General features: G+C 42.4%; 2 protein-coding genes across 7 annotated transcripts in view; both read left to right on the top strand.

Moving 5' to 3' along the window:
- The first annotated feature begins 487 nt into the window (after positions 1 to 487).
- On the top strand, positions 488 to 7,490 carry LOC114763740 (dual specificity protein kinase CLK4-like). Of its 2 annotated transcripts, XM_028953492.1 has the most exons (12): positions 494 to 510; positions 577 to 748; positions 1,400 to 1,490; positions 1,670 to 1,736; positions 2,093 to 2,209; positions 2,286 to 2,452; positions 3,134 to 3,225; positions 3,387 to 3,516; positions 4,540 to 4,622; positions 4,689 to 4,768; positions 6,629 to 6,719; positions 6,797 to 7,490. In XM_028953492.1, the coding sequence occupies exons 2-12, from the start codon at positions 632 to 634 to the stop codon at positions 6,983 to 6,985; spliced, it is 1,224 nt and encodes a 407-aa protein (XP_028809325.1). In that variant the 5' UTR covers positions 494 to 510; positions 577 to 631; the 3' UTR covers positions 6,986 to 7,490. The 2 variants fall into 2 exon arrangements, with proteins under 2 accessions (XP_028809324.1, XP_028809325.1); XM_028953491.1 differs by having other exon boundaries at positions 488 to 748.
- A 3,653-nt stretch (positions 7,491 to 11,143) lies between these two features.
- Positions 11,144 to 27,120, top strand: part of LOC114802901 (collagen alpha-1(XXV) chain-like) — a 60,199-nt gene continuing 44,222 nt past the window's right edge. The window contains exons 1-2 of one of the 5 annotated variants that reach the window (XM_029002036.1): positions 11,144 to 11,626; positions 13,648 to 13,720. In XM_029002036.1, coding sequence (XP_028857869.1) covers positions 11,441 to 11,626; positions 13,648 to 13,720 — 259 coding nt within the window. In that variant the 5' untranslated portion in view covers positions 11,144 to 11,440. Of the gene's footprint in view, positions 11,627 to 13,647; positions 13,721 to 24,039; positions 24,122 to 26,171; positions 26,246 to 27,120 lie in introns of those variants that run through there. The other 4 variants (XM_029002035.1, XM_029002037.1, XM_029002038.1 and 1 more) reach the window with 4 other exon arrangements.

Genomic DNA, 27,120 nt, shown 5'->3' with positions numbered 1-27,120 from the left:
CATTCATTTGTGTGTGGATTTAAAAGAAGTTTTTCTTGCTAAATGTGAAGTAGTCGTGCAGGCTATTAGTTGGCTACCATGACCAGGCTTATTTTTTACCATCACCAAGCTAATTATAGAGAGGTTCTGAGAAGAGATTTGACATGCTGGTCTTCATGACCAGCAGACCCCACAAAAATATGCAGTGCAGCTCTGACCAGAGGTCCATGATTGTTGCTACTACACATGAGATTCTCTTATTGTTGTGTTTATCCATTGTTGGCCAAATATTTCCAGTTGCCTCAGCCAGTTGCATCTATTTCTGATGTGGTTGCTGGAGAAGATGTGCCTTTTAAACTGCGAGGTGCTAATATGCTTGCAGTTTATACCATGGACTGAAATGTTCCCTTCATATTTCATGCCAGTGAGCAGGTCATAAATCTGAACTGTTGCTAATTAAAGAGTTATATAAGAGGGGCTGTCCAGTCAGCTGACATATCAGGAGCATCTGGAAACTCTGCTAATCACAAGGTGCTGCCCTCACTGCAGTGTGTTTTATATGGTGTATGTTGATGACTTCTGGTCTGTCTTGGTCAGACACTACCTGGAGAGCTACAGTCTGAGTAAGAGGCTGAGAGAACCAAGTCAGGACATGGGCTACTACATGGAGGAGGAGCACAGTGACTTGCAACACTACAGCATGTCGTCTGGGCGCAGCTGGCGCAGCAGTCAGAGGTGCCACGCATTCTGCAACACCCGCTCTGAATTGGTACAGATTTTTCCTCTTCAATCTCTGCACACTTATTCCCTCGGTCTCTCAATTCTTTTAAGAATAGGATCAAAACTCCCTCCACACGAGTTCCTATTTACTACTAAAGATATATATACCAATTAAAGACTTGACACACATAGTCTGTGGAAGCAATGATGAAGGATATTTTGACAGAGGATGCTAATACAGGAGACATGTTACCTTATGTTAAATATGATTCTTAAAATGAATCAGATTTTTAGAGTAGCCTCACTTTACCTCCATGACTGCTTTGCACCACCATATTAGCATAATATTAACCAGCTTCACAAGATGGTCATTAACAAAAGTGCATGAAAAGCTGTAAACAAGGGCTCAGTTTTGGAGTGCTTTCAGAAATCCAATCTTCTTTTTACAATTGTGTCTTTATACAGTGTACAAATAGTAAGAAAGAAAGAACGAAAAATTTGTATGCTCTGAATGTCTGTGTCCAAAAGCCACTGTTCTGAAAATGTGTTGCCATTGTTTTTCTTCCGTGTTTGTTGGGTGTTGGCGTGTGTATCTCTGGTGGGGCTAAATTTGAAATGACGCTGCTTTTCGAAATGTCTCTCCTGCCCATGTCTGAATGAATGGTTCTCATGGGTTCACGGTGCTGTGGCTGGACCCCAGAGGAGCCATCGCAGGAAACACTCCCAGAGTGATGAAGATGATGATGAGGGTCACCTGGTCTATCAAAGTGGAGACATGCTCCGAGCACAATGTACAAAATTTGAAAATTTCTTTTCTCTCCATCCAGCCCTTCTTTTACTGTCTTTGATTTGTTTCGGGGGCTGGATTGGTTTTAAAACAAGTTAACTTACACAGCTCACATATTTCTAGTTTGTGAGTCATTATTGCATTGGTGAAGATGATAAACTCCTTCTTTTTCTCATTTTACAGATGAGATTGTTTGTACATTAGGAGAAGGTGCTTTTGGAAAGGTTGTGGAATGCGTTGACCATTCCAGGTTGGACTTCAGTCTATTATGTTATATTCAGTTATGGCCGATGGGTGCAGGGAGCATGGGGAAAATATATTTTCACACATAAAATTGTAATGTTTTATGTTTAATGATAATTATTTGATTTGAATTGATCTATTGATCATTTTGTAGACCATTATGAACTCTGCTGTGCTGTTACCCACACATAACACTTGAATGGAAGTGTTAGAAACCTGATTTAGAAAAACATATACCATACAGCACTGATGAAAAATAAAGCTGGGTTGATGACGTACCATAGCACATGAGAGGTGAGGTGAGAGCGCCATTTGTCCCATACTGAAGTTGCTAATGTTGTCCTGCTCTTGCTTCTCCTTCAGCAATGGTACTCGAGTAGCAATAAAGATCATCAAGAACATTGAGCGTTTCCGAGATGCTGCCCTGTCAGAGGTCAAAATACTAGAGAAGCTGAATTCCCTCAACTCAGGCAGGCGATAGTAAGTTACCACAGTAATTTGTATTTTTTGACTTATAGGTGGTAAAAACGTTTAATCTGTTTCTTCATTTTTCTAGTGCTTGTGTGCAGATGCTGGACTGGTTTGACCACAACAGCCACATCTGCATTGTCTTTGAGCTGCTAGGTCTCAGCACTTATGACTTCCTGAAGGAGAACAGTTTTCAGCCATTCTCCCTGGACCACATCCGACACATGGCCTACCAGATCATAAGAGCAGTGCACTGTAAATATACTTATCCCTATCCTTCCACCCAGTAGCCACAGTTGCTACAATTTTATATATAATCTGAACATGAAACACACACATCTGAGCAGACACATTTTCCAACTTTTTGAATGAAAAAGTTGTATTTATTTACCATTAGTGGTGTGACAGTGGTGGCCTAGCGGGCAAGGAAGCGGAACCCGTAATCATGAGGTGCCACTGAGCAAAGCACCACACACTGCTCCCCGGGCGCCTGTCATGGCTGCTCACTGTTTACCAAATGTGATGGGTTAAAAGCAGAGGACACATTTTGTTGTGCGCACCGTGTATTGTCCTGTGTATTACTTCACTTTCACTTTTTTCATTTTTCATAATGCATTAAAATATGGGATAATGTTTCATTCAGCAAACATACAATTACTTGGGTATTTTATTTAAGCAAAAGCATTCTATTTTAATGTGACGTTATTTTGAATAACATGCTAGTTTACAGCAGCCCATTTTCAGCTGTGCTCAAAATTAACTTGGTGTTATTTAAGCATCTTGAGTGGGATCTAGATATAACTAGGATGGAATCTATAGCTTGCTCTGAAAATAAATGAATCAAATCTGAAAATGTGTGGGATTAGAATCAAATATTAAACCATCCTTTAAACCAACATTTTCAGTGATAAAATTGAAAGTCTTTTGTCTTTTCAGTCCTACACAAGAACAAGCTGACACATACAGATCTAAAACCAGAGAACATCCTGTTTGTGGACTCAGAATACAACATGTTTACCCTTGGATCAGTGAGTGTTGCATCTTCAGCAAAGCAGTATTTCTTTTTGGCCTTTGCCCAGTTGCCATGTTTGGAGGAGTGAAAAGGGTAGCTGGGCACTGTATAATCTGCTCAGTAACTTTAGTGGTTTTATGAGGTCAACTAAGACACATTTGAACTGATGACTTGCAGAAGCATGACGAGAGGACTCTAAAGAACCTGGATGTGAAGGTGGTGGATTTTGGGAATGCAACCTACGACCATGAGCACCACTCATCAGTGGTATCCACCCGCCACTACCGTGCACCAGAGGTCATTCTGGGTAAGGGCCTGTGTCTACAATTAACCTCAGCAAACCTGCTTACATGGTTCTGGTGAATGCACAATTTTAGCATTTGGCTGATTTAGATTAAATGTGCTGACATTCGGTTATTGGTGTCTTTGCTCTGTAAAAAGTCCAATTTGTAGGCTGATATGCCACTCTCCAAAAACAGAAACGATGAGTTGTGTCTGTACACACTATAGCAACCTTCTGCTTTTGTACATACAGAATAATCTGCCTATTGGTTCCATCATTTGAGTCCCGAACCGCCACGGTGCCACTGAGGTGCCACTGAGCATGGCTGTTCACTGCTCACCAATGATGATGGGTTAAAATCAGAGGACACATTTTGTTGTATGAACTTGTGCTGCAGTGTTTCACAACAACAATCACTTCACTTTCAGTTTATTTCACATGACGGGTATATGGTTTTTGAGGGGCGTAGGGGCACCACACTATTAAGCAGACCATCATTTTCGAGCACACACAGGTTTGTGCTGATAAAGGCACAATGAGATAGGTTTCTGCGAGACATTTGATAAAGGGAGCAGCTGGTAAAAGGTCCTTACAAAGCAGTAGAAGGGTATTTGAAGCTAATTGTGCCTCTGGAGTCCGGCAAACATTAAGGGTTCTCCAGAGGTTTGCAGTTATGTCTAAACCTTCTATTTAGCCACCTCTAACCTATGTTCACAAGCATAAATTACCCATGGCCCCCATACTTTCGTGACCTCATTCCTATTGAGAAAAAAAGATTTATGAGGATGAGAGGCTGTGTTTCTGCACCCTCGGTGTCCATCGTTCCTCTCCCTCCCCCTCCTTAGTCTGTGATGGTTGTTGACTTCAAACCTATGCTGACTGTAATTTGCATTGATTATTTAGGAAATTCTGAGAAAAATTACATTTGCATAATAATATAATAATGTTGATTCATAATTCAGTTTGACATGACATAAACCCATTAAAAGTGGGGCATGAAAATATTCTTCCTGTTTGAGAACTAGTGTCTTAAATATTACTCTTCAGATCTGGGCTGGAACCAGGCGTGTGATGTCTGGAGTCTGGGCTGTATTTTCATTGAGTTTTACTTGGGCTCCACCCTGTTTCAGGTGAGGATCTGATATGTTTTTTTTAGCAGTCTCTGTGTGAACTGAACAATGTTGTTATTCCTGCAGACACATGACAGTAAGGAGCACCTAGCTATGATGGAGAGGGTACTGGGCCCCATCCCCACCAATCTCTTACAGAAGACCAGGCAAGGCCATTCACATCTCTTTATTCAGACACACAGCCCAGACTGTTTTCACCAGTTTGTAGTCAGGCACCTATTTGGACTGACTTTAGCAATTAATGCAATTGTCAAATAAGATTGTGAAATAAAATTTGTCACATGTTCAGTCATATAATGCAATCACATAAACATCTTAATCAGGTTATTAATAGTTGTCACGGCCACAGCCATACCACCACACCTTCAGGGGGCACATGACCGCCCCCTAGAGTCACCATCCCAGAAACAGAAGAGGCAGAAAGGGCAAAGGTCACCAAGAAAAAAAACTCACAAAAAAAACTCGGACCTGCGAACTCAACGGCAATCCAATGGGGAGTACATTGTGGGAATCAGGAAAAAAATGCTACACAACAAAAAAAATTCAAAGTCATTCGAAAATGGACGGTGGATATAATCCCATCCCCCTCATTGACTGCCAGCACCATGCACGTCAGAAGGTCCACTTCTCACCCTCCTGAGGTAGCCATGCAACTGGGAAGAACCGATGGTCCACTCATGCCCCAGGAGTGCCAACAGAGAGAAGAACACAGCCTTTGTTATTATTGTGGGAAGTACACAATTTCAGCGCCAACGGCCCTAACCCCCATCCGGCACCACCAGCCTCGAAAAATGCCCCTGGGGGTTGTTAGACCTGGTAAGGTCTAAAACCCCCCTCGCTCCGCCACCCGGTACTCACTCCCCATCAGCTTAAGCTGGACAAGAGCACACCCTGGTGGATTCTGGTGTGGCCATGAATCTGATTGGTGTCCACCTGGCCACCCATGTCCAGCTCCCAGTTGTGGTCCCTAGTGTGACCCACCACAGGCCGTTATGGGGCTCGAGTACCCCATGACAGCCCATGGGCATTTACAGTTCTCTTGGTCCAGACCATTCCCTCTTTACACCCCAGATCCTTTCCTCCTCCAGGCATCCCCTTTAAAGAATCCCAGCCTGTTACCTAGACTTGCCAGCAATCTTTGATAAGGACTGTCACACTGGACTTTGGGTTGGTCCCTAGGTTGGTCCTTTTCATGGCCGCCTCTCGCCCCGATTCCCTGGCCAGTGGAATCATCTGCCCCTCCACCTTGCCAGCAGCCCCTCTCTTTTAATTTGTGGGTAAGAAGGAGAGGGGGGCTATGGCCATGCATTCACGTTCGACAGCTTAATGGCATCACTAAGAAGAACCGTTACATCCCCTCCCTTTGCCTTCAACCTCCCTGCTGGGGCCCGCATCTACACCAAGCTTCACTTGCATTCCTGCATCCTCCAGCTCGCCCATAACCAGAACAACTGTGCCGGCCTGTCCACGTTCGAGGCCTCCACTGGTCATCAGCCAACATGGTTTCCCACGGCCACTGCCATGGGCCCGGTATTAGCAGTCAACCTCCACATCTACCACGCCCTAGACCAAAAACACCAGGAATCTGCAAACTCATCAGTGATCAAGTATCAAGTATTTCCTCAGTGGCACCTCACTGGCACCTTGGTGGTTCGGAATTCAAACTGGCAATCTTCCGATCCATTTCATTATTCGCTAGGCCACCACTTACCCACTTATGTACAGGTGATTTCTCAGTTTTTAATTTTTAATAAATTTGCCAAAACCTCAAGTAAACTTTTTTTTCATGTTGTCATTAAGGGGTGAAGTTATGTGTCTTAAAAAATACACCAAAATTGCTTGTAATCAGGGCAAATTTGATTTCCTTTGCAAAGTGAAACAATCAAATTCTTTATCATGTCCTAGTCTCATGATGTAATAATCAAATAATAAAATTATTAATAAGTGTGTAATCTGTTTACTGCACACATGTAAATGTTGTGTTGAGTGAAGTATTTGTTTTGCAGAAAGAAGCGTTATGTGCACCGTAACCGTTTGGACTGGAACTGGCATGGTTCTTCTGGCTGCTACGTTAGGAAGCACTGTAAACCACTGAAGGTGAGTCATGTGCTGTGCAGGCAAAACTTAGTACTATTTACTACCTGAAAAAGAATGACTTGTTTGTTTGCCTGCAGCACTACATGGTTTCGAACAGCCCTGACCATGAACTGCTATTCAACCTTATTCAGAGAATGCTGGAGTATGACGTCACTCAGCGCATTACTCTCAACGAGGCCATTTCTCACCCCTTCTTTAACAAACTGAAAAAAGTCAAGAGGAGGTCATCAGTGAGGAGGCCTGCGTATGTGAGAATTCAGGACTAGCATGAACAAGGCTGCTGTGGCAATGAAGGATGTTCTTTGCATTATCCAAAGAACGTATAATACATTTTCCCCCTCATATTTTATTTAATTATAGTTTAGATAAGTTAAGGTATTAACCCAACAATATATAATGGATGTACAGTTTTTTCCAAAGATGAGGGATCAAGTCAGACTGTATCAGTCCAGGAGGTCCTGTGAAGTGGAAGGGTCATCTGTAAATGTAAACTCTTGTAAATCTACTTTTTTTATAATAAGGCCACATTTTATGATTTTGATTAAAACCTAAACCTAGGTGTACATTTTGAGTAATATTTACAGTTAAAAGCATGACATTTAAAGATGTTTTCCAATAAAGGCAGGGTGAAGTGTGCAGCATCACAGGTCAGATAAAAACTTGTTAATACTGAACTAACCTAAACTTAGTGTGCAAATGTATAAATTATAAATGAAACATTACTGCCTTTCACATATTATTTTACATTTGTAATAAAGGTGACTAAGGCCATGTTAAGTAAGGTGTGCATTTTTGTAGTAAACTTTACTGAAATGTTTTCTATTATCACATTGATAATGGGATGAAATTGGAAAAACTGACATTCATGCCTGAAGAAATAAATAAAAAATGACATTAAGATTCATGTATCAAAGAACAAGTTGCTATCTTTGACTGAATATGGGAGATAATGCAGGTGATCCATGTTCAGCATAATTAAATGTATAAATAGAATCATAACAATTGATGTTATTTATGTTATTTGACAACATGCAAAGCAATTTGATGAATGTTCAAAACAAATCTAGTATGGAGATACAATTATGTTAAAAGTAATCATACTCCTATCTCACACCATCGTAAATTTCCTAAATGCAAATCCATTTTCAGACAATGGGACACCTATGGATGCTACTTGAACACAGTTGTGCACATGGTATAATTACACATGTATCAAATAAAGAATCTTGACTATTTAAGAGCAGCTTTAAGAGATATCACCCTACTGAACCCACAAGAGTAAATTACCACCTGACAAAACCCCAACCATTCTGTTATTTATTGTTCAATACAGTTAATGGCACTGGCTGTTCCTGTATTTCTTTAGATTTTTTTTGCAATATACACTACTCACATTAAGTTAGGGATATTATGAGAGACCTAGCAGATGTCATATATACAGTGTTTGTTTCACTGACATTTTTTAGATAGGGAGGCATTTGTATTGGGGTATAAGGTGTGCCTTATATTGGGGCCAATACCAAGAGACAACCTTTCTCAATGTGGCATCAATTTCAACATTCTGTGGGTAGAAAAAAGCTGATATTGTCAGTAAATCATTCCAAGTTCATCATTCAAACAGCATAGCGCACCTTCTGGTCAGTGGCAGGCAGTCAGCTATTGATTGTGATCTTGGTGTGTCTCAAAGTGTCATCAGCAGACTTGCATCGAGACACAGAACTACTGGCAGAGTTCATAACAGAACCAGGAGTGGAGCCCCACGACTGACAGCCCGCAATGATGACCAGTACCTAAGGACCTATGCACTCAGACATTGTCATGCAACTACCACACAGCTGCAGGCTCCATTTATGAGAAGCGATGGGTACTAGGGTTTCCAGACAAACCATTTGCACCAACTCCACCACTTTGGCTTGAATGCCAGACGACCGTTGCTGGTGACTCCACTGACACCAAGACACTGCCTTGAACAATTGCAGTGGGCATAACACCATGTGACCTGGACAATGCAGCAGTGGTCTACCGTCCTGTTCACTGATGAGTGGTCAACATGGTCCACAGGGTTTGCTTTGGTGGAGGAGGTGCAACAGTCTGGACAGGCATCACCAGTCAGCGCAAAACAGATTTGGTTATTGTACATGGCTCAGTCACTGCATGATCTTACCCCAGAGACATCATCATCCCCCAATTCTGCCAGCACACCCACAACTTTCTGTTCATGGATGATAATGCTCCACCACATCGTGGCAGAATTGTCAAAGCTTGACTTCACAAAGTTGGAATGCCTCATATGGTATGACCATCAATGTCCCCTGACCTGAACCCCATAGAGCACGTCTGGGACCAGTTGAAGCAGAGACTGAATGATCGTACCCCACACCCACGTGACCTGGCAGAACTGCGTGTAGCACTTGTGGAAGAGTGGAACACATTGCCTCAGAACAACATTATGAGGCTAGTGAGGAGCATGAGACGTCGCTGTCAAGCTGTCATTGTGGCAAATCATGGAAACGCCTGCTACATACATTGTCTTTTTTTGGGGCTATCCCTGTTATTGTCAAAATTTTGGGGGTGAAAGTGAAATGGTTGGGTAATAAATATTACACTAATGAAAATGGTGTTTCTTTTCATACATTATTAGTAATATCAAAGAGAACTTTTACTTATTTCATTCAAATTCAGACCAAATAGGAAAAGCACTCATGTAAATAACAATATTGTGAGTAGTGTATATTTTTGCCAATAGGACCATATGTCCCAGTCCCATCAGTGAAGCAGATACACAATTTCTTCTCCTAACCCTACTTTAACACCCCTGGTGTAGAGGGAGAAGAGCAGTGGGTAGATGACACATCCTTGAAGGGCACCAATACTGTTTCAGAAGTGATCTCATGTGATAAATGACATCAAAATAATTTAAAGCGTTTTAAACGAGTGTAGGTTATTCACAAAACATGACGACAAGGAAATTGTAGCTATCAGTCAACAAATCTGGTCAGATCCCTATCTGAGATATTATCTTCCATAGTCAAAGATAGCAAGTTGTTCTTTGATACATGAATCTGAGATAGGGATCTGACCAATCAAGAATGAGATGGTGGAGCTGGTCCATGGGCAGGACTCGACGTCCTGCAACCTGTAATAAGGCATATTTGGTGAAAACGCGACTGCTCGTATTCTCTGGCACCACACAATGGAGATGGTGCAAAACTGCACACCTACAGTAAACTGTGTACCTCGATGTAACACACATCTGTCACAACCATGCTGGCAAGGCAGGTGAACGGAGTGGAGGACGGAGAGGTGACGAGAAGATGAGGAAGGAAGGACACAATCGCAGAACAGAAACAAACAGGGCAGCTCTATACAATTGACACAGGTGAAAACGATTAGGGAACATTACACAGGACAACAGTGCCTTATTACAGGTTGCAGGACGTCGAGTCCTGCCCATGGGCCAGCTCCACCATCTCATAACCCCTTTTGGACTGGATAATGACAGGGCACAACCCCTGGCGGGCCAGGCAAAGCAGTCCATTGAGGGAGGGAAGTCCATACACTGAGTCTTTATGATAGAGAAGAGGAGAGAAAAAATGAGATGAACAGCAAGAGGAATGATAAATGAATGAATGGTCCGGTATTCACGATGGACGAGCGGCAGAAGTCCTGTGCAGACGGCTTCGGGCCAGTGTGGTACCGGTTCCTCGTCCACAAGCGACCGTCGCTCACGGTCAGAATTGTAATACACAGTTAACTTCGAATGGCTACTTTATTCTTTTAATTCTTCTCCACTGCAATCAGCCTCAGTACAAAACACGTCATTAAAAAAACACTATTTGCACATTCAATTGTAAAATAAATCCGAAATATTACAATTTACTGTGAATCATATATTTAATATTTTCCGTTTTAAAACTGACCAGTGAAAATGCCGTTTAACCCTGTAAAATACATATGTAAAACCATAAAAACACAGTGAAACTCACCAAACTTTCCTGATCAATGTCGCTACCATTTAAACAATCTGTAACACTGTTTTGATTGGAAAAGCTCCTTAAATCCTCTACACGCTAGAACATTTTCGCAACTCTGCGTCTGTGCTGCTTCTGTCTGCAGCCGTTAATGTCTCTGTCCCCTCTGCATCACACTACTGCTCATGCCAGAGAAGGGGATCACGCCAAAATCACTACACTTTTACACAGAAATGTTTTAAGAGGTTCAGTTAAAATGAATGAATGAATTTTCATTTTGTCCCTTATATTATATTTCCTAATGTATTGTTATTTATAATACTTGTGACCAGGGTTACAGCTGGATTGTCCCCGGACTACGTCACGGTTTTTCACACAAGTGGTCGCTGTTGTCAGTGGTGCGCTGGACGGAAACCTTCGGATCACACATATATTGAAATTATTAGGGTAGTGCACCACTAAATATTTAAACAGTACTCTACATTGTATATCATGCGTTAATTGTATTTCATACTTGCATAATTTGCACTGCATTAAAAGGTTTATCACATTACAGTAATTTACACAATATAAAAAAGACCATTTAAGGTTGTAGTGTAGGTTTTTTTTCCGGCGGCGCTCCAGTCAGCTGCTTTTACTGTCTCTGCTGTTGGAGACGCAGGACATGACAGCGATCAGCGGGTAGAAGAGGTGTTCGTTGAGGGGAGTCCGAAGACATATTTTCCGAGTTTAGGAAGTTTTGACCTCGCCATGGACACTCCGCAGAAGGACTGCGGACACGGGGCTTCTACACCTGTGCTGCGACGCTGTCAGCTACTTCACCCCAACACGCTCTGCCTCATGCTGGCGATTACTTCCGTGGGCTTAAGCCTCCTCGTAACCTTCAGGACCCAGCAGATGGAGAGCAGGCTGCAGGCGATGGACAGCCTACTCGCGGTGAGGACTTGACGCTTATTGTCCTCCACAGGGGACACGCCACAAGTCGTGCTTACAGTGTTAGTGACATTTTATGTTGTGGCACTTTCAACTCACGTTGAGTTAGAATTATAGACTCCTGTGGTATATATATAACAAAAATTAGGTTTCATAATAATAAAAGTACAATAACTCATGTCCAAAGACAAGCTGTCAGTGTTTGTGCTTATAGACAGATTAGCAATAACATATTTAGCAAGTCCTCCTTTCACCACCAAAACAGCCCTGACCAATCGAGACACGGACTCTTCTTGAAAAGTCTCCAAAGAAATGGTGAGCTGGATCAGCCTTATATTTTCAGGGCATCCCACAGACATGGAGATCTGGAGAATGTGGAGGACAAACCGTTCTTGAATAACTTTACAGTGTGAAAGAAACAGCTGAGGGAGGGCACTGTCACCAGGGACAACTATTTCCAACCATGTTTAGATAGGTGGTCATGTGTCATATATGTGTCATCTAACAGTCGTGTGAAAAAGTGTTTGCCCCTATCTGATATCTTTTTTTCCATTTAAGTCACATTTAAATGTTTCTGATCATCAATAATAAAATGATAAATATTAGTCAAAGAAACACAAGTAAACCCCAAATGTATTTTTTTAGTGAATCAGGCCTGAGTGTGGCTAGAGATATTGAACTCAGGTGTGATGAACCTCTGTGAAGGGGCATTCACTTTGTCACACAGGACAATGTAGGTTTGGATTTTAATAATAAAATCCTTCATGTAACCACATTTTGTGTTTACTTGTGTTGTCTTTGACTAATATTTAAATTTGTTTAATGATCTTAAACATTTAAGTGTGACTAACACAGAAAGGTGCTAAACACTTTTTCACAAAACTGTAAATGAATGCAGTTTCCAGGGGTTCCCAGTACTCCATTTCCCAAACCACAGCCACCATACCATACCATACCATACCATACCATACCATACCATACCATACCAAACCAAACCAAAAAGATTTAAGACAACAGAGTAAAAGAGTTATGAAAGGACTGCATAAGAAACCACATAAAACACTGCATAAGAACACTGTAGAACCACCTCACACTGGGTTAAAAGCCAGGGTGTAAAAGTGAGTTTTTAAACGAGTTTTTAAACACAGTGACCTTGCCTGACACTGATTGGTAGGTCATTCCATAAATGAGGTATGGCCAGTGCAAATGCCCTGTCACCTCTGAGCTTGTAATTTGACCTAGGAACAGACAATAGTCTGTGGTCTGAAGACCTGAGAGAACGGGGTGGAGTGTAAGACTGGAGTAGGTCTGCCGAGCAATTCAACGATTTAAAACTAAATAAAAGAAGTTTAAAACAGACTCTAAAACAGATAGGGAGCCAGTATAGTGAGGCTAAGATTGGGTTTTTGTGATCTCGCCTGTTTGAACCAGTGAGAAAATGTGCAGTTGCTTTTTGTACTAATTGGAGGCGAGCTAGAGATGTCCGGCTGATACTAAATATCAATGAATTACAGAAGTCAAGGCAGGATGAAATGAAAGCATGAATCACTGTTTCCAGATTTCATTTGAAAGGACTGGCTTGAGATTGGCGCCTCAGCTGAAAAAAGTATGATTTTATAATTTTGCTAACCTGTGCATCCATTTTTAGGGTTGAGTCCATTTTAACACCTCGGTTTGTTATCAATGATTTTTCAGGTACTAGGGAAGCGAGGTCAATACGAGGGTCACCGCTACCAAAAACCACTACCATTAGACTAGGTCACTTCATTCCATTGCTCTGTTCTGATGCTCACATACCAATTGCACTTTTGCTGATGGACACGAGTCATTATGACAAAATGTATACCTTCTTACATATTCCGCCTACTGTCATTTACATTTATGACAATCATCAGACTTACAATCAGGAACAACTACGCTACTACCACCCTACCCACCAGAGGTTATTCACTTCTGCCATAATGTTATGGCTAACCATTATAATCTATAGTCTGTCACATTTTTTTCAATCCTTTTTTCCTCAGCCCAAACTTAAGGATCTGATTCCCAGACCCCGCAGCGCCAGAGAAGCACCACAAGACTGTAGCTGTCCACCAGGTAAGGCCTGAGAATTCCTACTACAAAGTGTGAATTATGTCACCAAGAACATACCTGTTCCACTGTGTTCCTGGATGATGGAAAATGTAATTACAGATTAGACAAGCATTGATCCATGTTTCTAAGGGTTAAATGCTTTCTTTTGTCATACCCATTCTAAGCATCTATTAGATGTTCCACATTTAACCACATTTGTGGGGGATATTTTTACCTTTTGTTTTTCAGCTTTGGTGTAGTTATTCATAATCATTAGCTCACATGGGTGATGGTTCACATGATTAATACTATAAATTTTGGTTACAGTTTGGTGTTTTGAACACAGCAGACGGAACATCTAACAGCCATGCATATATGAAAACATAAGAGTCATGTCCATGGGCTGAACGGGACATACTGAGAACAATGATTTACATTTACATTTAAGGCATTTGGCAGACGCCCTTATCCAGAGCTACTTACAATGTGCTTTCAAGTTACCAACGATGAAGTGATCAGTTCTGGTTCCTTAGGACCCCCAACTATGAATACAATCTTTGTATTCACTCTTGTTGTAAATTTAAATTTAAATTCTAAATTTAAATTGTTGTAGATTCTGCACATAAGTCAGACAAAAAGAAGTTGACAAGTTAATCTAAGTATTCTCTAAAGAGGAAGGTCTAGAGCTTTTTTGAAAATACTCAGTGACTGAGCTGTTCTGACCTCAAGGGGTAGTTCATTCCACCACCGAGGGGCCAAGACGGAGAAGAGTTGAATGTCTTCCTTTTACCTTTAGCGATGGGGGGACCAGGCGAGCAGTCCTGGAGGCTCGGAGTATATGAGGTGCAGTGTGAGGTATAATAAGGGCTGTGAGGTAGGATGGTGCTACTCCATGTTTGGCTTTGTAGGCCAGCATCGGTATTTTGAATCTGATGCATGCAGCTACTTGGACCCAGTGGAGGGAACGTAGCAGAGGGGTGGTGTGGGAGAATTTCGGAAGGTTAAAGATCAGTCATGCTGCTGCATTTTGTATTAGTTGTACAGGTCGGATGGTACATAGAGGTAGACCAGCTAGAAGGGAGTTGCAGTAGTCCACTCGTGAGATTACTAAGGACTGAACCAGTATCTGGGTGGCCTGTGTTGACAGATAAGGGCGGATTTGTCTGATATTGTAGAGAAGGAATCTACATGAGCAGGAAAGAGTGCTGATGTAAGTCAGGAAGGAGCGTTGGTTGTCTATTGTTACTCCAAGGTTGCGGGCTGTTGTAGAAGGAGAGAGCTGTGAGTTGTCCAGGTAAATAGCAAGATCCTGATGTGGTGAAGAATCTGCTGATCTATTAACAATAACAATGGAAAAACAGCACGAGGGCCAAAAAAAGGGAACAAACAAAAACAAACCTGCAGGCGTGTGCCGATTGCCACTGCACTGGGGTTCATCATTTTCTCCTACACATGCTCACGTTCTGGTCCCTTGGCGGGACCGTGACAGAATGACTGAGCCCTCTGTGGATCCCGCAGAGTTCGCTGCAGTATGTGATCAGGTCGAGATCATTGAATGTCTGTGGCAGGAGGTTCGACAACTGCGGCAGTGTTTACATAAGGTGGCTGCCGGGTGCCGTGGGCATGACGTGCCGAATGCGGAGGCAAGGTCCTCCCCCTCCCTCTGTTCCGGAACCCAGTCTGGCGCTCCTGGAGCGCTGGAGCGGTACCGAGGGGAGTGGAAAGGAACTCCTAACCACCTTATCCCCTGTTTTCAAGTTGCAGCCTCACCGTTACCCCACATCCTGATCACAGATCGTGCTGCTCCTCTCGCTGCTGACTGGCCCCGATGAGCTTCAAGAGGTTGTCACCTGAAATGCTTTTCCTAATGCTTTTCCTTATCCTGTCACAGGTGTTCCTTATAGTGTTAAACAGGAATCCGGGATTATTTTTGTTTTTGTCTATTAACGAGGACAGATACGTGGATCGAGCCACGCTAAGAACCTACCTTTCCACACTATTCTGAATACGTTTAATTTACTTTGACGCCATTCTAATTTCCGGGTGGTCTTCTTAAGCGAGCGCGTGTGATCATTATACCAAGGAATTAAGTTTTTATCTCTTACTATCTTCCTTTTGAGGGTTCAGCGGGGTCTGACGGTGAGTTTATCAGCCTTGATAAATCTGGTAGGGTATTAATAAGCCTCTGTGCCGTGATGTGCAAAATGAGTTGAAATGTGCAAAGATCAGGTGCGTAATGCGGTTGAACGCCCCCGCTTCCGCGTCACTGACTTATCCAGCCTTCGTGGCCGAATAAAAAAATAATCCGGACGGTGTGGAAGACGTTGCGTTGTAGCTTTATCATCTGTGCCAGGGTTCCTCATCCATCAGTCAGTTCACTGCACGATTACGGCCAAGACTCCGCTGGAGGTCCACACCCTACGGATGATTTATTATGAAGAGCTGGTTCCACGAAACCGCAGCGAAATGGTCAGCTGGCAGATGCCAGAAACATATGAACCCCTCATACAACTGGCTATACGGATCAACTGCCACCTGATGGCTCACCCAAAAATTGCAGCTACAACTCCAGTCGTGCACCGGACACCTTGACCTCCTTTTTCACTACCCGCTACCTCCAGCTGCCACCTCACATGGCCATTGACCTGCTACCGGGAACCATGCCACCTTGAGGACATCTCTATTCCCTCTCGAAAGCAGAACAATTGGCCATGGAGCAGTTTGTGGCAGAGGCGCTTCAGAATGGCAGCATCCACCCATCTACCTCACCGGCTGCTGCAGGGTTCTTCTTCGTCTCTAAGAAGGATGGTGGACTGAGGCCCTGCGTTTACTATCGTGGCCTCAATAAAATCACCTTAAAAAATCGAACCCCATTGCCTCTTACCCTCGACGCCCTCTCGGGGGCCAAGTATTTCACGAAGCTGGATATACGCTCGGCCTACTATCTGATCTGCATCTGAGAGGGCGAAGAGTGGAAGACGGCAATCATCACCCCCACCGGTCACTTTGAATCCTTAGTCATCCCATTTGGACTGTGCAATGCACCCGCCGTCTTTCAGCAGTTCATCAATGATGCCTTCCAGGGCATGCTGGGCCAGTGGGTATATGCTTACCTGGACGACATCCTCATCTCCTCACCCACCTTGGAAACCCACATCAGACATGTGAGAGCAGTCCTAAAGAGATTGCTCGCCCACCGAATGTACTGTAAGCTGGAAAAGTGCGCCTTCCACCAGTGCTCCACCACGTTCCTGGGCTTTATCATCTCGCCCCAGGGTGTGACCATGGAGCCCAGGAAGCTGGAAGCAGTGGCATCGTGGCCCCTACCCATGACGCTGAAACAACTGCAATGGTTTCTTGGGTTTGCTTGGGGTTGATTTCTATCATCGCTTCATCCGTGGCTACAGTACAATCGCAGCACCACTCACTGCTCTCACCAAACCTTCACCACGCCCTTTTCCCTGTGCCGTCGTTTCACCACCACCCCTGTCCTTCAACATCCAGACCCTTCACTGGGTGCTGGCGCTGTCCTCTCTGAACACGGCCCAGACCAGAAACTGCACCCGTGTTGCTTCTTCTCACGGAAGTTCACTCCAACACAGCAGCGTTACGGGGTGGGGGACCGTGAGCTGCTAGCAGTCAAGTGGGCACTCGAGGAGTGGCAACACTGGCTGCAAAGCTGTGACACCACCTTTCTGGTCTGGACTGACCACCAAACCTCATCACCATCAAAGCCTTCAAACAACTCAATCCCCATCAGGCGAAGTGGGCCATATTTTTTTAACAATTTAATTTCCACCTGTCTTACCGTCCCGGTTCCATCAAAAGGCCGACGCATCTTATGTCCTTTCTGGTGGTCCCTGGAGACTAAGGTCTGGGCCGCCCAGACGACTGACCCTGGCCCAGCCAATGTCCCGGACCAAGACTCCAAACTCTCCTGCTGTTGGTCCCCTGCATCCTCTTCCCATTTCTTGTTGTCCCTGGACCCACCTCGTCTTGGACTTAGTCACCGGTCTCCCCAAAGCCAACGGAATGACCACCATCCTGACCATAGTGGATCGCTTCGCCAAGGCGGTCCACTTGGTCACCCTGCCCAACCACAGACATGAAGTTAGTGCCATGATCTGACTGAACCTCTTCAGGCAGCCCATAACAAGAGCTACAACATTTGGGCAATGCATCCACAACTGGCCAAGTCTTTATGCTGCGAAGTGCCACTGCCTCTGGAAACAGAGTACTCACATCCATAATTGTGAGCAAATACTCATGACCTTTCCTGGTTTTAGGTAATGGACGAACACAATCAATCAGAACACAAGAAAAGGGTTCCACTTTTATTGGTGGAGGACTCAATGGTGCCACTGGAATTCTCTGGTTGGGCTTCCCAGCCAACTGACAACATGACATGAACTTACAAAATTAACCACATATTTGTGCAAACACTACCAATAAAAATATCTCATTACTTTTGCTTGCATTTTACACTCTCCCAAATGTCCATTGGCTGGTTGTTCTGGCAACCTCCATTTCTGCATTAAGATATTATAATGATTGTAAAGTCCCTCAGCCATCTCCCTACTGTCTTCAAAGTCCACTGCTGTTTCTCTCAAATTGGGCCTCAATGAGCACAGCAGGACTGAACTCACAGTTGAGGGTCATAACCCCAAAAGATGCAGAGGGTGGCTTTACGGAGGTTCAGTGGAGCCAGGCACACATAGACATTTTGTGGCTACCCGATTTGAACTGGAAACCTGATTTGAACAGGTTACGTTTAGGAGTGGAGTTCGGTTTAGGCTGTACCATGGTGGATTTCAGAGTATACATCACATCAGACACAACATATGATGCACCATAACAAACCCTTCCCCACTGGCCTACTGGTTGCCGCACGAGCAGTGAGCCAGATCAGGAGGAACAGAGAAAAATGGGATTACACAAGGAGAGAGGAGGAGAATAAAGAAATAGCTCCCAGACTACACTCCCAATAGGGAGTACAATGTGGGAACAAAAAAAAAGTCAAACTGGAAATCCTTATCCTGGAAAAACCATCTGATTACAGGTCTACTTCCTTACCAACTATGCCAACCACTGCTCCATTTGTGGTATGTATGTAATTGTGAATATTACTGCCATTTATTTAATTAAATATTTTAAAAATCTGTCCAATCAGGCCTGTATGGTAGAGTGACCAGTTGGAAGCCACTCCTTAGTTAAAGGCACATGGCAGCCTGCCTGGAGTTTGCCAAAAGGCACCTGAAGGATTCTCTGACTATGAAAAACAAAATCCTCTGGTCTGATGAGACAAAGATTGAACTCTTTGGTGTTAATGTTAATTACGTTTGGAGGAAACCAGACACCGCTCATCACCAGGCCAATACCATCCCTACAGTGAAGCATGGTGCTGGCACAATCATGCTGTGGGGAAGTTTCTAAACTGCAGGAACTAGGAGACTAGTCAGGATAGAGGTATCATGGACATGGAAACTGGCCAAGAATAGGTGTGCCAAGCTTGTTGCATCATATTCAAAAAGACTTGATGGTGTAATTGCTGCTAAAGGTGCATTGACAAAGTATTGAGCAAATGCTGTGAATACTTATGTTCATGTGATTTTTTTTAATTTTTTTTATAAATTTGCCTCAAGTAAACCTTAATCATGTTGTCATTATGGGGTGTTGTGTAATAGTTTACACCTAATAGTTTAGTATAGATCTCATCCTCTCTGTGCAGGATGAGATCTTCCCTGCAATGGTGGCAAGGAAGATGACAAGAAGTTAATGGCAATTGGAGGCAGACTCTATTGAATTATATTTTTAAAAACTTCAAAAAATATAGATAGCAAAATGTAAGTCAACCTCTAAAAATACTCTCTTCTCACTTGTCCATCTCATCTCTTTCAATTCTCTCTCTACAGCTGATCTCTCTGATAAATCATTTTACCTCTAGAACCCCCTGTGCCTCAACGCCACCCTTGGTACATTCTTCGCTCCACCCTTCCCCAGCACCCGGGAAACATTTAAAACTTCCCACAGTCCTTTACTATAACAAACTAACTGAAGTAATCTAATATAAACCTAATATTAATGTAATGTAAAAAAACATGTTACAGCAGGTTTAAGTGGTTTATTTACATTACATCAATGCTAAAATGTTAGCTGACAGATTACTTCAATTAGTTACAACAAAATGTGTCCTCTGCTTTTAACCCATCACCCTTTGTGAGCAGTGGGCAGCACTGAATTGATGCACTGAAAAAAGTAAACGGTAGCTATAGTTTGTTTGGTGTCTATTTTTTCCAATTACATAAGTTAAAAAAATATTAGTTTGCTCTTTTAAACTAAGCTGTCTAATTTATGATTACTATTAATATTTTTGGTTCAGGTTATGGCCAAAATGTTGTATTGCGGATTGCTTGAGGTTTGAAGCTTCCACAGCTCATTTCAGATGCATAAACCAGTCCAATGGTCCTCGTCCTCATTTTCCTCCACTTATCCGTGTCCAGGTCATGGGGGCAGCATCCCAAGTAGGAAATCCCAGACAACCCTCTCCCCAGCCACCTCCACCAGCTCCTCCGGCAGGACCCCAAAGCGTTTCCAGACCAGACTGGAGATATAATTTCTCCAGCATGTCCTGGGTCGACCCGGGAGCCTCCTGCCGGCAGGACATGCCCTGACCAAACCACCTCAACTGGCTCCTTTCAATGTGGTGGAGCATCGGTTTTACTCTGAGTCCCTTCCAAATGTCCAAGCTCCTCACCCTATGTCTAAGGCTGTGCCCGGCACCCTACAGAGGAAACTCATTTGGGCCGCTTGTATGCGTGATCTCGTTCTTTCAGTCATTACTTCCCCAATCTGCCTGTCAATCTCTTGCTCCTTTTTTTCCTCACTCGTGAACAAGACCCTGAAATACTTAAACTCCTCCACATGAGGCAGGACCTCTCCCGACCCGGCAAGCCACCCTTTTCCGGTCGAGCACCGTGGTCTCAGATTTGGAGGTGCTGATCCTCATCCCAGCCGCTTCACACTAGGCTGCGAACCTACCCAGCAAGAGCTGAAGGTCAGAGACTGATCAGTCTGAAGGTCAGAGACTGATTAGTTTTTTTGACCCAGTAACATATATGCTGATTCCTGCAGTAATCTCATAAGTGTTACCTTTATAATGATACCAAAATGATGCCAGTGTATCCTGTATCCTTGTTGATAATACTCTGTTTATGTTGGGTATGTCAATTTCAAGCAGGGATCTTTGAACATGTTAAAAATACTGTGTATGCCCTATGTATTAACTGGCATAATTATTTTTATGCCACCGTCTTTATGCCGGAATACCCTTGCATATCCCGTTTTATTTACAGGTGACTTATTGCAATCACAAAGGCACTCAAAACAGCTCACAGCATCATTCCTTCTTGAGAACGAAAACATTTACATTTACATTTACATTTACAGCATTTATCAGACGCCCTTATCCAGAGCGACTTACAATCAGTATTACAGGGACAGTCTCCCTGGAGCAACTTAGGGTTAAGTGTCTTGCTCAGGGACACAATGGTAGTAAGTGGGATTCGAACCCGGGTCTTCTGGTTCATAGGCGAGTGTGTTACCCACTAGGCTACTACCACCCATCATGCCTCAATATGCCTCAATATCATGCCTCAATATGTTTGTAGCAGAAAGGCATAAAGCCATGAAGTATAGAGGTATTCCTCTTATTGCTCAATTTCTGCTTCATTTAGAAACCAAAAATTTTTTGGGTAGGACACGCCCAAAATATTCTGCACCTGTTAATAAGCAATAAGATTAGCATCATGAAACCCAAGCCTCTGCACTGTGGAGGCATATGTTCATGCCTCACGTCTTGCTAAATCATCAGTGGCCAGAGGAAAGCATAAAACAACCAGTCCTGTGATTTACCTCTGAGCAACTAGTTATGAGGTGTGTATGTATGTGTGTGTGTATGTGTGTGTGTTTGTATCTGGGCATAGGAGTGTGCATCCATAACTCGTCCACCTAATTGGTACAGTCAGTCTAATTTAAGCCTCTTCTTTTTGAAGATGTATGATTTGAGTGATGATGATCTCTCTGAGCATGCCGCTACATCTCCTTTTTTTGGGGTGTAACTTTAATCCTGAGTATCATCTTTAAATTTACCATGCGTACCAGACTGATGGTGAATCGACAAACAAAATTCATAACAGGAAGGAACCCTGCTGTACATACTCAATATAGTCACTTTCTCAATGAAGATGCATTTATTGCAGTTTAGCACTCTGATCTGACCTCAGCTGCTGGGAGAAGCATAAAGGTCATGTGACATGGCACCCGCGGTGTGGATGCCTGCAGCGGCAGTGTCCTTTGATCCATGGGTCATATTTAGACCGGCTGCTGGAGAAATGAGAGCCATGTGTCAGTCTACTGGCAGGGGACAGCTGACTGTATTTTTAATGTCGTGCCGCTCCTTCTCATTTTAACAACACACACATTAACAGGGAGTTGGAATGGCAGTTAAAGGCCAAGGACGTGTCACAACCCAGGGTGTCCAACATCCTCATAGGTGAGGGGGCAGTGTAGCCAGTGTACAAAGGCTCAGTGTCGTCCATCTTAACTTTGAAGGGGTAAAACCAATTCTACAGTATTTTGAAAAGAAGAAATAGTAAAAAAAAATGTTAAATATTTATTTTGTATGAATATTTTTATTATTCTGTTTGGAAGGATACAGCATTTTGAAAAGTGGTTGAGTGGCCTGGTTACAAAAAATATAACGGTTTTGTTTTTAGTTAGCTGACATGCTGAAGTAGTGTGAATTGAATAATATTTATTATAGTGTTATATTTGGCTGCAAGCAAACATTTGGGGTCTATTTTGTTAAAACCTGGTGCTAGGTTCAACACGTTAAGCACTTTGTACGAACCGATTTTCTACATATTTCTAATTTTGCATTCACAGAATTGCACAAAAAGATGAAATGCCCCTTTGTGGTCATTGATCAGCATTTCAAATATGTTTTTAGTAACATATTTTTAAATGATTATGTTTTGTTTACATTTGATGTGCAATTACAACTATAAACATGTGATCCTTATACTCACGGGGACAGAAAGACAAGTTCATACAGAAAAAGAGATAAAGAATGAACCAGTGACATTACCAATGACTATCCATAACAAAAAATGTCAACCTCTGATGACATTACATGTGTATTTTTACCATTTATTTACCGTTGAATGTAGCATGCACTCGTGATATAAAGAAATGTCACAGATCAGACTATGGTGTCAATGTTGTGTTCCAGATTTCCTGATTGTATATATACTGCCTGGTGTCATCTAGTCTGGGTCGGGTCCTGTATGCTATGCATTGTTTAAGTAAATTCTCTGTCTATTTCAAAGTAAAGCGAATGTGTCCTTTTGTCCTGGCATAGGTTACTTGCTTAATGGTATTAATATTTTGGCTTTATAGGTATTGTAATGCACTATTGCCAACAGGGAGATTAGGCTTAAAAACAAGGTTGTGTGTCTCTTCCTGGTCATACTAAGCTTTTAAATGATTCCAAGAAACCAAAGGAACAAAGTCATAGTTATAGTTAACATTAAGATATCAAGGCTGATGTTTAGTTGGGCTGGATCCCATTTCATAATTGTGAAACACTGCAGCGCGACACACAGTGAGTGGAGAACTTAGTGACACCTTGGTGGGGGATTTAAACCTCCAACCTTTCAATAACGAGTAAGCTTCCTTTCTAGGTCACCTCTGCAATACACCACTGTATACACATTGGGTGATTTTTTATCTTAATATTGTTTTATAGGTAATTATGGCTTGTGCAACTCAAACTCATATTTTTTTATTATTTCTTTATGGGAAGAATATATATGGATATTGTATTTCATGATTTAGGTTCATTATTTTTGGTCCATATTGCTCTGCGCTAGAAGAGTGGGTTACACTTTAATGTTACTTCCAATAATTGACCAAGGATGTATCATTTTAACAATTATTTTATTTTTGGAACAGTGTGAATTTAACACATGCTCTTCTAATTTCTTTTGGCTGCTTGATCACCATCAATATCACAGTTATACACACTACTGTCATCTAGTGGTTGAGATATCACACAACATGTTCACTTACCCCTACATCCCCTTTTTTCCCCAGAGTAAATTTCTAAACAAACCAACAATCACATGAACATATTTTTTTTCTTAATATTACTCTACATTCACAATTCTCAACACAAGTAAGTCATTCTCTGCTCTTTGATTTTCATCAGACAGTGTTTCTTCTGATGTAGTGTGTCACGTGACCTTGGTGTAAACGTGGAACTGGGTGACACATCAGACATTTAATCGCCTGCCAACAGGTGATCACTGCTCTGTCATTGTTGCTTCATGTATGAGGCATGGCTCAATTCCTTACCTATGCTACCAAGTAAGTCTGATCCTTTTTGATTCCAACCCTTTTGTGCCTGAATCGTATTGTTTCTGTGTCTGTCTATGAGCACCAAGCTGACGTTTGGAGACTAAAGCGGTGGTGACTCGTCCACTTTGTTGCCGCAATTGGGTTTCTTGTCAGCTCCAACACTAGCTATTCTTCTCTGTCTGCCCTATTTTTTGGAGCATAGTACGTACAAACTGGATCTTCTGTAGGAACTTCATCTGTCTGTCATTTTACTGCGTCCCGTATTTTCACTTGGCTCTGCTTCTGTTCAGAAGTGTAAGGAATTGTAGATGCTCCAGTGGCGATGCTCTATAACTCAACAGAGCTAAATATTAATCTGATTTGCCATCTTGAGCTTTCCTGAGCAATTGTTTAACTATATGTACTCCCTTTTGTGCCTTTCCATTTGACTGTGCATTAGGGCTGCAACTAACGATTATTTTAATAATCGATGAATTAAAACAAGAAAAGCATTCATTTCCAACCCTTTATTTAAAAACAGAACCAAAATCTTTAGAAAGTGCACAAACATGTTGCTCCTTGAGCTGTTATAATAATAATAAAATAAAATAAAAATGGACTAACACAAAAAACACATGTATGCTTTACATCTGCCAAATATACTTTTTTTTTTTTAATAAAGTGCCACCTGAGCTGCCAGAACGATAAATAATTTATAAAAAAATAAAGAACAATACAAATCAGAAAATTTAACAGGATTTGTTTGAATGTCAGAACTTGTTCTCTACACTACACTGAAGATGCACACACTCGGAGACGCACACACTCACAAACTCTCACACTGACACACACTGCAAAAAATTATTTTCTAACTTAGTAGTTTTGTCCTGATTTCAGTCCAAATCTCTAAAAAATCTTAAATCAAGATACATTTACTAGACACATGAAATAGCATAAGAAATTGTCTTGTTTTCTGAAAAAACATCTCAAAATTAAGTGATTGTTTGCTTAAAACAAGCAAAATTATCTGCCAATGGGGTAAGAAAACTAATCTTAATGAGATATAATCTCAAACAGAAGTTTTAAGCATCACTTAATTTTCTCATGCCATTAGCTATACATGACAACAGATTGAAAAATGAATGGTCCAAAAAAGGCTAGTGAATAAAAACATGTCTTTAGTCTTTTAATGCAAATAGCACCCCTGCTTTACTACTGTTATGAATGCGCTAGCGCTAACTTGGCATGCTTGTCAAGCTGGATGACGGGTAAACATTTACATTTACAGCATTTATCAGACGCCCTTATCCAGAGCGACAATCAGTAGTTACAAGGACAGTCCCCCTGGAGCAACTTAGGGTTAAGTGCCTTGATCAGGGACACAATAGGCGAGTGTGTTACCCACTAGGCTACTACCACCCTCCGTTGTCCACGTGGAGACGCAGAGAACAGTCCGAACGCTGTTTCATCCCCCCTCCACACCTGTAGGTGGCGCTGTAAGTCCCGGTCTAGTTCTCCTCCACGGTGAGTTAAACACCAGCACCAGGGACATTACGTTCCTCACTTCAAAACGGAACAAAAGTAGGATTCTGTAGTGACTTACCCTGCTGCTGAACTCCCTTCTTTCTCCTCAAACACTCCAACATGTTTGCGTTTCAGGTGCTGGATCATTGCCGTGGTGCTCCCGTGCCGTGCCATGTCGCTTTTGCATATTTTCGCGCAGATTTCTCTGCCTCCACCATGTATCTGTCCTCTACCTCCGCTTGTTTTTTTTTTGTTTTCTTTTGCTCTGCGCTGTCTATGAGGTGCCAAACTCTGCTAGCATCTGTGCACGAGAGAGACCGAGTGTGTTCACTCCGCTCCGCACTCAAATAAAGTTTTTCTTTTTAATAATCAAACGTCTCCGCGTCGCGCGACATAACGAATCGATTAGGAAATTAATTGGCAACTCTTTTAGTAATCGATTTTTATCGATTTAATCGATTCGTTGTTGCAGCCCTACTGTGCATACAAAGGTCTAGGAATCACATGTCGAAAATCTTATTCTTCTGCAAAATCCTGGAATTCTTTGCAACTGTAGGAAGGACCATTGTCACCAACCTGGGGAATACCATGCCTTGTGCTTCATGACTTCATCACACAAGATGCAGATAGGTTGGTAAGCAAGCCAGGAACTTTGGTAGACCATAGACTACCAATCCATACACAAGTCCCAAGCACTCCTTTTCAATTTGTGTGTACCTGCACTCAGCACTGGCCATTATTCTTAACTCATAGGCCACTGGTCTCCAATCTTTTCCAGATGATTGCAGCAATACTGCCATTTTTAGATGAGTCTGTTGATATCTTAATTTAAAAAAATGTCAGCACTGGTTCTGTGGTGAGTGTTGTTTTCAGACATGTCCATTCATCTTCATGTTCAGATGTCCATTTGAACTCCCTCTTGTCATGTACAGTTCTCTCAAACATGTAGTTTTTGATGATTACTTCGGAATTAATAAAAAAAATGTTCACGCCTAGTGTATGTAACTCTCATTTTGGTCTTGGCATCACCAGTATTGCTTTCCTCTCATTTTAATGTACAGTCCTTTGCCATGCAGCTTGAGCTGACAGAAGTCTTGTGAAGCATCCAATTCACTGAAATACTTGGTGCCAGCCATCTCACTTGTTATCTCGCCTCTGGTTGTTATCTGATAATGTTCCCTTTTTAGATTATTATTCAGGTCCTTCGGTTCCATGCACATACGCAAGTCTCATTTGATCACAATGGACAGGAATGACTGCACCATTTATCTGCAACTGCATGACCCATTTGTCCAGCCTTTATTAGCTTGACATCAGCCTGTGCCACCATGCCCACAAAGAATGAATCTGTGGGTTCTGTTTCTTTCACTATATGGGTGAAACGGAACCAAAGGATCCAAAACCGATCACCATCCATCACTCATTCAATATAACCTTCACTGTGTCCCCCTTCATCTGTTTCTTTCTGCACTCTTTCAACCTGTGACTCATTCTTTCCATACCCG

The sequence above is a fragment of the Denticeps clupeoides genome, chromosome 14 (assembly GCF_900700375.1).
Source record: "Denticeps clupeoides chromosome 14, fDenClu1.1, whole genome shotgun sequence".
Classification (NCBI taxonomy): Eukaryota; Metazoa; Chordata; class Actinopteri; order Clupeiformes; family Denticipitidae; genus Denticeps; species Denticeps clupeoides.
The sequence above is the reverse complement of the archived record's forward strand: the minus strand, read 5'-3'. Positions and strand labels throughout refer to the sequence as shown.

Excerpts from the sequence above, each read along its gene's own strand:
- LOC114763740 (XM_028953491.1), top strand. The coding sequence starts at position 539 with ATGGTGTATGTTGATGACTTCTGGTCTGTCTTGGTCAGACACTACCTG. Across the intron at positions 4,769-6,628 it reads AATCTCTTACAGAAGACCAG|AAAGAAGCGTTATGTGCACC; the intron begins GCAAGGCCATTC and ends TTTGTTTTGCAG. Across the intron at positions 6,720-6,796 it reads AGCACTGTAAACCACTGAAG|CACTACATGGTTTCGAACAG; the intron begins GTGAGTCATGTG and ends GTTTGCCTGCAG.